At 51.0% G+C, this 12,500-nt stretch overlaps 1 protein-coding gene across 2 annotated transcripts in view; it reads left to right on the forward strand.

The window, feature by feature from the left end:
• Positions 1-12,500, forward strand: part of Rtnl1 (reticulon) — a 30,574-nt gene that overhangs the window by 9,497 nt on the left and 8,577 nt on the right. The window contains exon 2 of one of the 2 annotated variants that reach the window (XM_086534602.1): positions 7,036-7,071. The exons of the other annotated variant lie outside the window; for it this stretch is intronic. Coding sequence (XP_086390728.1) covers positions 7,036-7,071 — 36 coding nt within the window. The remainder of the gene's footprint in view (positions 1-7,035; positions 7,072-12,500) is intronic. 2 annotated transcript variants of the gene reach the window in all.

A 12,500-nucleotide genomic window follows, 5' to 3' on the forward strand; every position in this document is an offset into this window, starting at 1 on the left:
CAGTCAAAACTATAATAGAGAGAATTTTAAAAAAGAACGTTCAAAATAGCAGTCAAACTCCTCCTTTGACATTTCACGTTCGGTATCGATAACTGGCTACGTAAGAATAACAACCAAAATAGCCTCAAAATTGAAAGAAAGGGGCTGTTTGCACCAACCAGGTCGATGAGCGAGTATCGACAGCATGTGTAATTACGGGGGTCGAGAATATACAGATGTGTAATCTTCTGTATGACTCACGGTTCACATTCGGTGTGTCCGTTTGGTCGTCGCAGACTATTGATTATGAGTCACCTGGCGACGTGTTCTGCCGCCTAGGTCTGTGCTGGACTAGCCACACCATCGACGAGTGGCCATTACGTCGCCAAAACTTTACGTCACGAACATGTCTCGATCGTGTTTAGCGTGGAGAATGCTGGCTTGTTTTACAGCTGTGCGTGATTATTACATCTCGGGAAATATGCAAGGGCCTCCTGTCACAACATATGTAGTACAGTAGGAACCTGATCTTACCATCAACAACGTACGATATGTGGGTTCGAGAGAAGCGGCACGCTCTGCACACGTGTTTGATATCGCCGCCCGCAGGTGTCGCACCCAGACCGACGATCGTCCGTATGTAGAGGTTGTTGAACGAAGCAGGCAAGGCAGGCAGTCGCGTCTGCCAGTTGGCCTGTAACACACAACGTGATGTGGCTCTTGTCAGGTTGTCCGTCCGTCTGTCTGTCTGTCTGTTGCATGGCAGTTGAATATTGATTACCGACTCGATTCTAAATTGCCGATGCAGAGCCTTGGCGGCACTTCCGTTTCGCCTGGCTGACTTTAGCTCGGGGTGTCCACAGGGATGGAAATATTTAGTTTTCTATTTTTCTTTTTCTCTCCTTTTTTTCTTTCTGTTTCCTTCATTCTTTTACTAAGTGCGGTCACGATGATTTCAAATTAGAGAACTTTTGATTCTTCGAATGGCGACAGCGGTGTCGATGAGGCGTCTCCCATTCTCCTGTCTCCTCTTCCCCCTCTTCCCCCCCTTCCCCCCCCCACCTCCTCCTCATCTGCCTCACCTGGTAGAGTAACAAGTATTCGAGGGCACCAGCTGGCACACGTTGTCTTTGGTTGCCCGGCGAGGCGGTGCTATAATAGCATCGGGTGAAGTGCGGCGCCCCCTTTCTCTCTCTCTCGCTCTCTCTCTTTCTCTCTCTCTCTCTCTCTTTCTCTCTCTCTATCTATCTATCTATCTATCTATCTATCTATCTATCTATCTATCTATCTCCTCTCTCTCTCTATCTCTATCGCTCTCACGCGCACACACACGCTCACACTTTATCTGTTTTGTTTATTATATTGACGACGTGCAGGGAAGTCGGGTGTGTCGTAAAAGCGTCGCTAAGAATAACCTCCGAGGCCTTACCGTAGCGCAGGTCACGTCTACAAAGCAGAAACATGCAAACACACAGCGTGCACGCACACACACACACAGTCACATTGACCTTGACCTGACACCTTTTCATCCTCAGCCAGGCGTGACCTGTTCCGTGCAAATGATAATCATTCTCTCCTAAGATAAATTAATAGATATACGAGATGTATGACCTTTGCATGGCCTCTATCAGCATTTCGTTAGGTGTTGATATGTACTACCGTGTTATTATCTATTTATTAGTCTATTTATTGAACTGGCGAAGTTTAAGAGTTTTCTTTGCATAAAGCTTCACTTGGTATTAACTTGGATTATTTAACTTCTACGTAATTATCAGTTCGCGCCGATTAGTCCGTCAGCATGCGAGTGTAGCAAAGCGCATTTTCCTTGGTGTCACCTTTGTCCGTCTTGATTTGATATTTTCTTTACAAAATCGGCTTACTGGATTCTTTTATTCATCCAGCTTGAAGCCTTAGTACGAGTCTATAACACACCCGCGTCATTATACCGTTTCGTAAGGCGTGGCTCGTGCTCGGGTACGGCACGGCGACACGACAGGCCCCGTGGTTACCGCGAGGATTCAGTTTATGGATCCGTTATCTGTAGACTATCTGAAAATGGGGGAGAATAATATGCGACGAGGAGCCTTGATCTGGCACCGCGTCGTAGTGCAGTGCCAGCCTTTAGAGAAAATAACCCTGACGAGAGGATTTCGCGCCCGGTCTCACTGGCACGGGCTATATTCTTGGCATTATCTAGAAGTTTGCGGGAACACGGCCCACAATGACGGAGGAAAGTGAAACACTGTAAAGGGAGATATGGCTGTGTCTGTCAGCATCCAATCAACTTTTTTTATACATTTTGTCTCTTGTACCTCTCTGGCGGTGGGACCAATGGTGCCAAGGGACGCGTTGGTGCCTGGGGCCCTCGCATCCTGCCTGGCAATGGCAATGTCCCAGACAGGCCGCAGCTGTCGGAACTACTGTTACTGTTGCTGGCGCTTTTCGATGGCGCTGTTGTGGGGGAGCCTATTTATTTTAAGTCGAAGTATTTATAAAGTAAAGTAGAGTTCTATATTTGCCAGGTATTTTAGTGGAATTTAGGTGTATATGGCCGATATCTATCCTTATCATAGGTGCAGCAAAAACATTCCCCGAACACCGACCGCAGCTTTGCATCCGTTATGCAACGACCTCATGACGACCTCAATGCCCCCATACTCCGCGAACCCGACCTGTTCCGCCCGTATGTCAAGAAATCTAGTTCTCTAAATCACGATGTTCTAGTGATCTAATACCCCTCAGATGTTGTCCACCGCTTCCCCTCCCCCTTCCCCCTCACCCTGCTGCCCCGCTGCCCCGTGCCTTGAATCTCCTGCCTGACTGGTAGTCTCACCTTGACCGTCAGATTCCTGTTGTTGCTATGTTGGGCCCGCGCATCCGCCGCCGCGTCCTCTGCCTCGCTGGCTCGCCGCTACTCCGTCTTCGGATTCGCTTCTACTTCATTCTTTTCCTCTTTCTATTTTTGTTTGTTATCTTTCTCTCTCCCTCTTTCTACTACTCCCTGATTCGTTCGTAGCTGTCTCCTGCCTATTTGCAGGTAGGACGTTTAGCGCGGAAGTGAAGGATACTAGGGAGGGCGTGGGGATCCTGCTACGGGTCTGAGGGAGAGTAGGATGGAGAAGGATGGAGGATGGAGGATGGGTGCTGGCTGTGTCTCCCTCCCTCTCCCCCTCTCGCTCTGTGTTGTCTCCGAGGAAGCCTTGCCGTGACTGCACGCATGGAAGCGCTGTGGAAGCACATGCCCGAATTTCACCTGGCAACACGGGCCCGGGCAGCGCAACTTGGCATTTGGCACGGACGCCTCCCTCCCTCCCTCCCTCCCTCGCCTGTGCTCGCCTTCCTGTCCCTTGACGTGGCTGCACATCCCTCCGCGCCCCTCGCTTCTGCTGGCGTAGGTACTCGCGCTCCGTCGAGACACTGCAAGGCGCTGCAATTGGTTGTCATGGCGTGCCGGGCCGGGCCGGGTTTCTCCTTGACAATTGCTCTATCTCTCCTTTTGTTTTTGTTGGGCATGGGCGTTGCTAGTTGGCTGTCTAATTCAAGGAATATCATCATAACTCCTTGTCTTTGCCAGTAGATGATGATGAAAATTGTACTAATGGCAATAATGATAATGATAATGGGGTTATTTGATGAAGCTGCTCAATGAATAAGATTGTTAGTCGGATTTTATTCTCACCCGTTCCCTTTCTCCTTTCCCTCTCATTCTCTCCCACCCCCCACCTCTCACCTCCCTCACCCCCTCCCTCGTCGGGTTTGTGCCTGCGGCCGGACACACGTAGTTAACAGAGGCTTAGGGATGCACTACGAACATGGCCAGAGAAATGGGAGGGGGAGGAGGGAAAGAAGGAGTTATAGAGGAGGGTAAAAGTATTACGGGAAAGTGAGAAAGAAAAGGGGAGAGAGAGAGAGAGAGAGAGAGAGAGAGAGAGAGAGAGAGAGAGAGAGAGAGAGAGAGAGAGAGAGAGAGAGAGAGATAGGAAGAAAGAGAAAGAGATAGGAAGAAAGAGAAAGAGATAGGAAGAAAGAGAAAGAGAGAGATAGGAAGAAAGAGAGAGAGAGAGAGAGATAGGAAGAAAGAGAAAGAGAGAGAGAGGAAGAAAGAGAAAAAGAGAGAGAAAGAACACACAACGCATGGAATGAAATCCAACTAGTACTGCCACTTGCGAGATCCCAAACGCCTTCATCAGCTGCACAGAACGCCCCCCTTTCCCTCGCCCTCCGCCGTAGCCTTCTCTTACTTTGCATCCATTTCCATTCGCTTCCCTTCCTTCTACGTCTACACGACTTACCCTACCGCCCGTGTCAACATGGACTTTTTCCTTATTCTTGCCTTTCGTTGCTCTCCCCCCTCTGTCTCCTTCCCTCCCTCCCTCTCTCTCTCTCTCTCTCTCTCTCTCTCTCTCTCTCTCTCTCCCTCTCCCCTCTCCTCCCCCTCTCCTCCCCTCTCCCCCCCTCTCCCCTCTCTCCCCCCCTCCTCTCTCCCTCTCTCCCTCTCTCCCCCCCCTGCTCGAGAAACGTTACGCAAGAGAACCTTTTGTGGTTGACAAGGGAAGAGTAGGCAATAGGAGGGGGGAATACCGCCACTGGCGCGCGCTCTCTATTTATCTCTCTATCCTCTCTCTCCCTCCCTCCTTCTCCCTCTCCCTCTCTCTCTCTCTCTCTCTCTCTCTCCCTCTCTCTCTCCCCTCCCCTCCCCCCCCCTCCCTCCCTCCCCTCCCCCCCCCCTCTCTCCTCTCTCCCCTCTCTCTCTCTCTCTCTCTCTCTCTCTCTCTCTCTCTCTCTCTCTCTCTCTCTCTCTCTCTCTCTCTCTCTCCCCTCTCCCCTCCCTCCTCTCTCTCCCTCCCTCTCCCTCTCCCTCTCCCCTCCCCTTCTCTCTTCCCCCTCCCTCCCTCCCTTTCGCTCGTTTGCGGTGACACGGCACGGACACCATAGCAAGGCTGTCGGCTCCTCGCGGTTAAGTGGCAGGAACGGGTGTTGGTAGAATCTGCAACACGTAGATTGGCCTTGGTTTGGTTTTGAGGTTTTGTTGACGTTGCCGTTGCATGGTCCGTGTTGCGACTTGGAAGGATGAGTTCCGATTCTTAGAGGTCGTTGTGATTTAACAAAAGATGAACGACGAGATGTTTCGTGGAATTCAGTTTTTTTTCTTCTTCCAAAAATGAACTGGGAGGAAGGGGGTGAGAACGAAGAGGAAGAGGAAGCGGGAGGGCGGGAGTGGGAGGAGGGGACACAGCAGTAGGGAAGGAACGAAGGAGGAGTGGGGAGAGGAAGGAGGGGGGAGGGGGAGGGGGGGGCAGAGCAGTAGCATCGATCCTTCACGTTCAAGAGAGTCCTAGAGAGCGGATCCATCCAGTGGGTGGGTGAACGGGCAGGGGGGAGGGGGGAGGGCGAGGGGGAGGGGAAGTGCCCCTTTTGTAGTGTTTGTCGAAAGTTTTTTTTTAAAGTGACGTTGCGTAACGCGAGCTAGATCGTTGGAGAATAAGTTGAAAGGAAAAGAAAATGAAAATTACTCGGCTTGATTTTATAGACGAAGATGCTGTTTACAGAAACCACAGCTGTTACAAAGAAAGACTAGAGGAAAAAGCCTTAATAAGAAACCAAAAATCAGAAAAGCTTTTAAAACGTCCTCGTCTAGAAGTGCCAAAAAGATACTGCCGTCTTTTTTTATTTTTTTTAAATCTACTAACATTTCAAGTTTGTTCCTTTTTTTCGTTTGTGCTTCTAATATTCCCCCTGTTTTGTTGTTTGATTTCACTTGTTTGAAATGTTCCTTGGCTCATGCACCCTTTTCCCTCCTTTTTTTCTCATGCACTTAAACTGTAAAGAACTTGTATTTTTTTTTAGTTCTCTTAAGTAGGTTGGCTTTATGGTTCTCTACATGATTAATGCTACATTTTTGCAGTAATAGTTCACTTTTATCAGAACAGATCTTTTAGTATCAATTGGATAACTCTCAACAACTAGTTTATCTTTTTTATCTATTTTTCCTTGATTGCAGAATAATAGGGCTTCTTCATTAATGCCTTGATTTAAAACCAATTTGGAATTTCTAACTTGATGTAATATCTTCCTTCTCTAGAAATAATAGTGTCTCTTTGAGGTTCACTCTAGGCACACGTCGTCCGCCCCCATCCACCTAGGCCGCCCGCACGAAGGGTGGGCGGCGCTAGGTGGTGGGCGTGCCGGCGTGTGCGAGGTAGTGGGTAAACCGCCACCGCTATAGCCCAACGCCCCCGCCGCCCACGCTCCGAAATGGGCAGTTAGACAAACACACTGACACACACAAACAGGGTAGCTTTGAACTCCCGGTCTCATTAGCGGAGGGGTTAATTAAGATAAATGATTGATTAGGATTTTTTCCCCAAGGGATAAAGAGTGTGATTGATTAACCTGATAGGAGGGATAGCGGGTCAAATTAAGTCCACACAGGTGAGTAACAGCTGGGATTGTCAGGGGTGATGTGTGGAATGACAGGTGTGGTGACTCATGCTAGGTCAGGACGCAGCATGTATGCTCTGCTGGATGCGGCGAGTGTATAGGCTTTGTTTCTGTGTGTTTGTACCGAGTGTTTTTGCACCTGCACATGATGGTATTCACGTGTGTTTGTCAAAATATCTAGTGTGGCTGTTCACAAATAGAAACACAGGTACATGCGCGCGCGCGCACGCACACACACACACATACACACACACATACACACACACACACACACACACACACACACACACACACACACACACACACACACACACACACACACACACACACACACACACACACACACACACACACACACACACACACACACACACACACACACACACACACACACACACACACACACACACATACACATACACACACAGTAAAACATTCATACGCATACATACGTCTATGTATGTATGTTTGTACTCACTCACACGGGGTTTCGGGCGCGGTCGCGGTCGGCGTTGCGCGCTGCTAAGCGGTGACGGAGGAAAGTGTATGCCAAAAAAACAGCTGTTTAACTCTGATCCCCTTTCTCTCTTCTCCCCTCTTCTCGCACGCTAACAGGGGCCTGGTTCAACCCCGACCAGCTGGACCCTCGAGGTGAGTGTGAGCGCCGCGGTGTCTGTCGGTGCTCGCGACGTGGCTCGCCCATACATACCCTCGCTTGGTTCTCCTCTCTGATTTTTTTGTTTGGCTACTTCTGTGATTTGGCTTCCTCTTGTTGCTCTCTGCCTCTCCCTCCGCCCACCTCGTTCGTGGGGGGAGGGAGGGAGGAGGGGGCAGGGCGTCGCATGCAGGACGACGGAAATGGATAGATAAACGAAGAGGAGGAGAGGCGATTAGTGGTCTTGGTTCCTTCGCCGTCTCCTCCTCCTCGTCGTCATCGTCCTCTGTCTCCTCTTCCTTGAGCCTCCTGTCTTCCTTATTTCCCTTTTATATGGGTGGGGTGGATGGGGGGTGGGGGAGTAATGAAACCGGGTGAGTTGTATCCGTAGAGTTTTACAATGTGGTCCGCATCCCAGTCCTTCAATGGCCAGTTGTGTTGGCTAGTGTAGTGCATGACTCCTCGTCGTGGTCTCCGGGGTGTGTAACCATCTTCCCTATTGCTGTTCAGATGTATTCTCCCCCCCCCCTCTATATTTATTTATCCGTCTCTCCCTCTCCATTCTCCCATATCCTTTTTATCTTTATTTATTTACGTCATTCATCGGTGTTCAGTATCGTTGTATCTATACCGTATAGGTGTTGTGTATATCCAAGTACACTTGTTTTTTTGGATGTTCTGTAATACATGTACGGATTTTTTAAAATAAATATACTCGACATTTCCAAAAAAAACAAAACAAAAAAACGGTAAGTGGTGTAGATGCGTGTCTGTTTCCCTTACCATTGAAGACGCGAAGGAAGGCTTGAGGGAAGGAAAGGTCTCGCCGAGAGGATGAGATGATGGAAATGGGTCAAGGAGAGACCGAGGTAAGAAGTCTCACTCATTTGGCTCCTGTTTCTCTCCTGATTTCCCTTCCGTCGTCCTTTTCCCTTCCCTTCTTCCCTTCTTCCACCCTTCTCTCTCATTCCTTCTCTCCCACCTGCCCGCGAAGCTACGTTGCATGAGGATGTCGCGGTGAGAGGTTTTCTAAGGTTGGGCTGTTTCGATGTGTTCTACTACTATTATTAATCTCTATCACTATCCATCCATCCATCCATCCCCCCCCCCCCGTGTCATATAATCCTTATCCTTCCTCTTTCTTTTCTCCTTAACCTTCTTCCTCCTTGTCCCTTCCTAATCCCCCCCCACCCCACCCCTTCTCATCCTCATCCTCATCCTCATCCTCTCGTATTTTCTTTATATCCATCTCCTCCTCCTCCTCCTCCTCCTCAGTACTTGCTCATTTTGTATTTACATCTCTTGGCACTCTTACTCTTCTGCTGATACACCTGTTCTCCCCCCAAACCTCGCCCCGCCCCGCCCCTCTCCCACCCCAGTTCACCTCCTTACCCCGCCCTATAGATCTGCGGGCGTGTAATCCTTCTCACTTCATTTTTTACATAGTTTTTTTATTCTAATCTTTCCTCCTTTATTCTAATCCACACCTTATCCTCGGATAAATGGTGTTGGAAAGCAGTTGTGACGGATGCTTAGCTGTGCTTGTGCTGTGTATGAACGTGCGTGTACATTTTTGTAGGCTCTCTTTCCGTCCGTCTGTGTGTCTATTTGGCTCTACCTCTGCCTCTCTCTCTCCTCTCTCTCTCTCTCTCTCTCTCTCTCTCTCTCTCTCTCTCTCTCTCTCTCTCTCTCTCTCTCTCTCTCTCTCTCTCTCTCTCTCTCTCTCTCTCTCTCTCTCTCTCTCTCTCTCTCGCTCTCCCACTCCCACCAAGTCCAATCCCTTTCTCGCTCGTCAGAATGTACGCGTATTCTAACCACAGCAGTGTGTATGTACGTTCGTTTGTGTGTGTGTGTGAATGTAGTTACGAATGTTATATTGTCATCGACTTCAAATTGCGTTTCGAGTGAGAGGTTTTGTGTGTCGAAGGGACAATGAGGGGAGGTTAGCTGGGTGGGTGTGTCGTGGTGAGGCAGAGGAGGAGGAGGAGGAATGGGGGAGGGGGGAGGTGGTGGTGGTGGTGTGGCAAGGGTATTGATCCAATGCTGGGCCACTGCTGTGTACGTTCGTGTGCGCCTCGACCCGGAGCACACCACCCGTTCACTCGTGTTCAATGTTCACTCTTCTGGGGCGGTGCATGTTCCACAAGTTCATATTGGAGCCAAGTAGCCAACTTGTAAAGGAAAGTGGCATTGTAGGGTTGTAGGTAAAGGGAGAGATAGACATCATAAGGAGAGACAGACTAACCGAGTGAATGACAAACAGTCACAGACTCAGGGTAACACACAGATATTGAGACGGAGTGAGTTTAAGTATATAATTAAAGATTCAGGCGGTGAACACCGCGAAGAAAGGCCTTTTTTCCATCTCGTGTAAAACGGCGATGGTAGTATAGGGTTAGTCCGGGATGCGTGGGAAATGCCCCAATACCCATAGACGATGACTCATGGTAAGGGCACCGTCAGGAAAAGGAAAAGCGAACTCTCTCTCTTTCTCTTTCTCTTTCTCTTTCTCTTACTCTCTCTTTCTCTCTCCCTCTCTTTCCCTCTCTCTCTCTCTCTCCCTCTCTCTCCCCTCTCCTCTCTCTCCTCTCTCTCTCTCTCTCTCTCTCTCTCTCTCTCTCTCTCTCTCTCTCTCTCTCTCTCTCTCTCTCTCTCTCTCTCTCTCTCTCTCTCTCTCTCTCTCTCTCTCTCTCTCTCTCTCTCTCTCTCTCTCCCCGCCTGTGGAGGTTTACGGCAACGCACGGGGCTGGGATCGCTCTCATGGTTGGCTCCTGATGCTGGGGACTTCCGCCTGTCGGCGAGATGCCTCGTCTCGCGTGGTGGGGCTTGGTGATGTACACCCCTTTCTTCTCATTTTTTTATTCTACGTATCCTTCGTATTCTTCTCCGTATTCTTCTTTATCATTCCTCTTCTTCGCATTATTATTATTATTCGCATTCATCCTCTTCCTGCTCCTCCTTCCTCCTGTCTCTCTATTTTTCTATTTGGAGAATGAGAGTGCGGCACAGTTGCATCATCCCCGTTGCCCCGCTGTTCTGTGACTGGTTCCACTTTATCTGGGTGGCACGCCGTGTTACGTGAAATGGCACAGATGGGAGAGATAATTTGCATTTGTTAAGCTTGGCGTCCGAGTGGGTATTCTTCGGCGAGGCGATGTTAGTCATTCTAGGGTCACTCACTGGCATTTAGTGTCAAGGCAAGAATGTACAAGTTCATGGTGTCAGAGCCCTCGCGTAGACTGGCGTGCTGGCAGCTATGATACCTGGGGTTGGGCCAGCTGCAAGTGGTGGCAGGGACGGGTGACAGTAGGCGTAAGGGAGTTCAGTAAATATAGCATGGGCACCTAGCTGGGCATGGGCGCAACGTCACCCTTCCCCCCTTCTCCTCCTCTTCCCCTCCTTTCCCCTTCCCACACACACGTTCCGTCCCCTCGTCCGCCTCGCCTTGGCACCCTCCCAGTCGTGTGGTGTACAGGGCACACGGCTCTCCCTCTCGTGTGTGTCTCCTTCCCCTTGCCGGCACGCCCTTCAGCCCCTACGAGATCTCTCTCCCGCCTCGCCATCCTATACCAGCACCAGTGAGTAGCCGAGGGGTCTCTCTAGCGTCCCTGGAGAGGGCTCAGGTGGCACCCACGCCCGGGTTCTTCCTGATGGGTTTAGGGATGGGTTTAGATTCGGTCTCGGGAGTGCATCCTCTTGAGATAGGATTAGTGGAGTGTGTCTGTGTCTGTGTCTGTCGGTGTGTCTGTCCGGGTCGGGTCGGGTCGGGTCGGGTCGGGTCGCGCACGTGTTGGATTCCTTTCTCGTTGTCTCATTTTTATCGCTGACTCGCTCGTTCGCTGGGACTAGTCACGAGGTACCTTTTTAAACCACTGCTTTTCTCCTTCCTCTTCCTGCTGCTGTGCTCTTACCCGCCAGCCAGTACCACTGTTGCTTCCCCCCCCCCCTCCCTTCCTCATTCGGCTCCCCGCGCCCCACCTCTGACCTTTCCCCGTGTCCCCCCCGCCCCGTCGAAGGCACAGGTGGCACGGCAGGTCTTTGGTACTGCCTCATCGCGACCTCTCACCCTCAACTTGTGCATTAATGATCAGGTCGCCGTGGCCTGCTGGCTGCTTTTCGCTTCTACTGTTACTGCTGGCGATGGGCTCTACTATCGGCCCCCTAAGTGCTGACACCCGCGGTTGTCAGCAAGGCGTCAGCATCATTCACCCGCCATTATGGTGTTGCTATGCCGAGACTGAGGTGCCTAAAAGAATGGAAGTTGCATGCAGTACTGCAAGTTGAGCGTCGCCGCACCTGTTAGTGTGGCTGTAATTGCATCGCTGTGATGATCAACCAGTCTAGCCGCTGAACGAGTTCCTCGCTCATGAGAACGAGCTGAAGGGGCGCCGTCTCGTCTCTTTGCCCGGCGGACCGAGACCAGCGCCAGGGCTCACAGGTAGCCTTTCGGCGAGCTCCTGCAGAAGCTCTCGTCGGTGGGCGAGGGGCGGCCGGTAGTTGGCAGATGTAGATGGCAGCACGGAAGACTTTTGGCCTGCCGAGGGAGGGGAGGGAGGGAGGGAGGGATGGATGAAGGCAGGCAGGCAGATCGTGCCTTCGATGCCAAGCGCTGCCTACCGACCCTCTCCGTCGGATGTATAACGCCCCCCACCCCACTCCCTCCTTGATGCGCTAAATTGGATCAAGAACAAATTACGGCAGAAGGGCTTGGGTTGCGTGTTCCCAGCACCTTGAGAGACGAACGCCAGCAGCGACATTTCCTCGGGTGGCTCAGAGTTGCCGGCCCCGCTTGGCATGGCTGCCAATGCTCCCGAGGAGATGTCTCGTGCCAGATGTATGGGAGGCTTTAATTTCGCCGTATCGACCACGCTCCACGTTATCGGGGTCAGTGTGTTATACAGCTGTGATCGCTTCGTGGGAAACGGCCACCTTAACGAGGAGGAGGTCTCCGAATGCAGAGAGGGGGGAGGAACTCGGTGCCTCTTCAAACAAGCCGTGTATAAATAAAACTGAAAGGGAGAGCAAAGGCAGGCAAGGGTGCTACTAGTCCCGTCCGTACGTCTCCATCAAGGGTAGAACCCCCCCCCCCCCCCGCACGCAGAGGCAGCAGGAGAGGGGGGAGAGGGGGCGCGCTCTTTAGCACCGGGTATTTACCGTAGGAAATAATCTTGCTTTTGTCTAGCCCTCTCAGGCACTGGCGAGGGAGCCGGGAAGGTGCCGCTATGTAGACCCGGTCTAGACGGAAGGGATTTGGGGAATAGCGGCTCTGTGTGTGTGTGTGTGTGTGTGTGTGTGTAAGTGTGAGGGAGGGAGATAAAGAGCGCTCGTTCCTTCATCCCTTATGAGCCTCGCGGCGCTGTGGTATTTCTCACGCTGATACACCTGCCTTGACATTCTCTCTCTCTCTCTCTCTCTCTCTCTCTCT

This window comes from Penaeus japonicus, unplaced genomic scaffold, assembly GCF_977035675.1.
Source record: "Penaeus japonicus unplaced genomic scaffold, GWHDUDI00000001_assembly GWHDUDI00000041, whole genome shotgun sequence".
Classification (NCBI taxonomy): domain Eukaryota; kingdom Metazoa; phylum Arthropoda; class Malacostraca; order Decapoda; family Penaeidae; genus Penaeus; species Penaeus japonicus.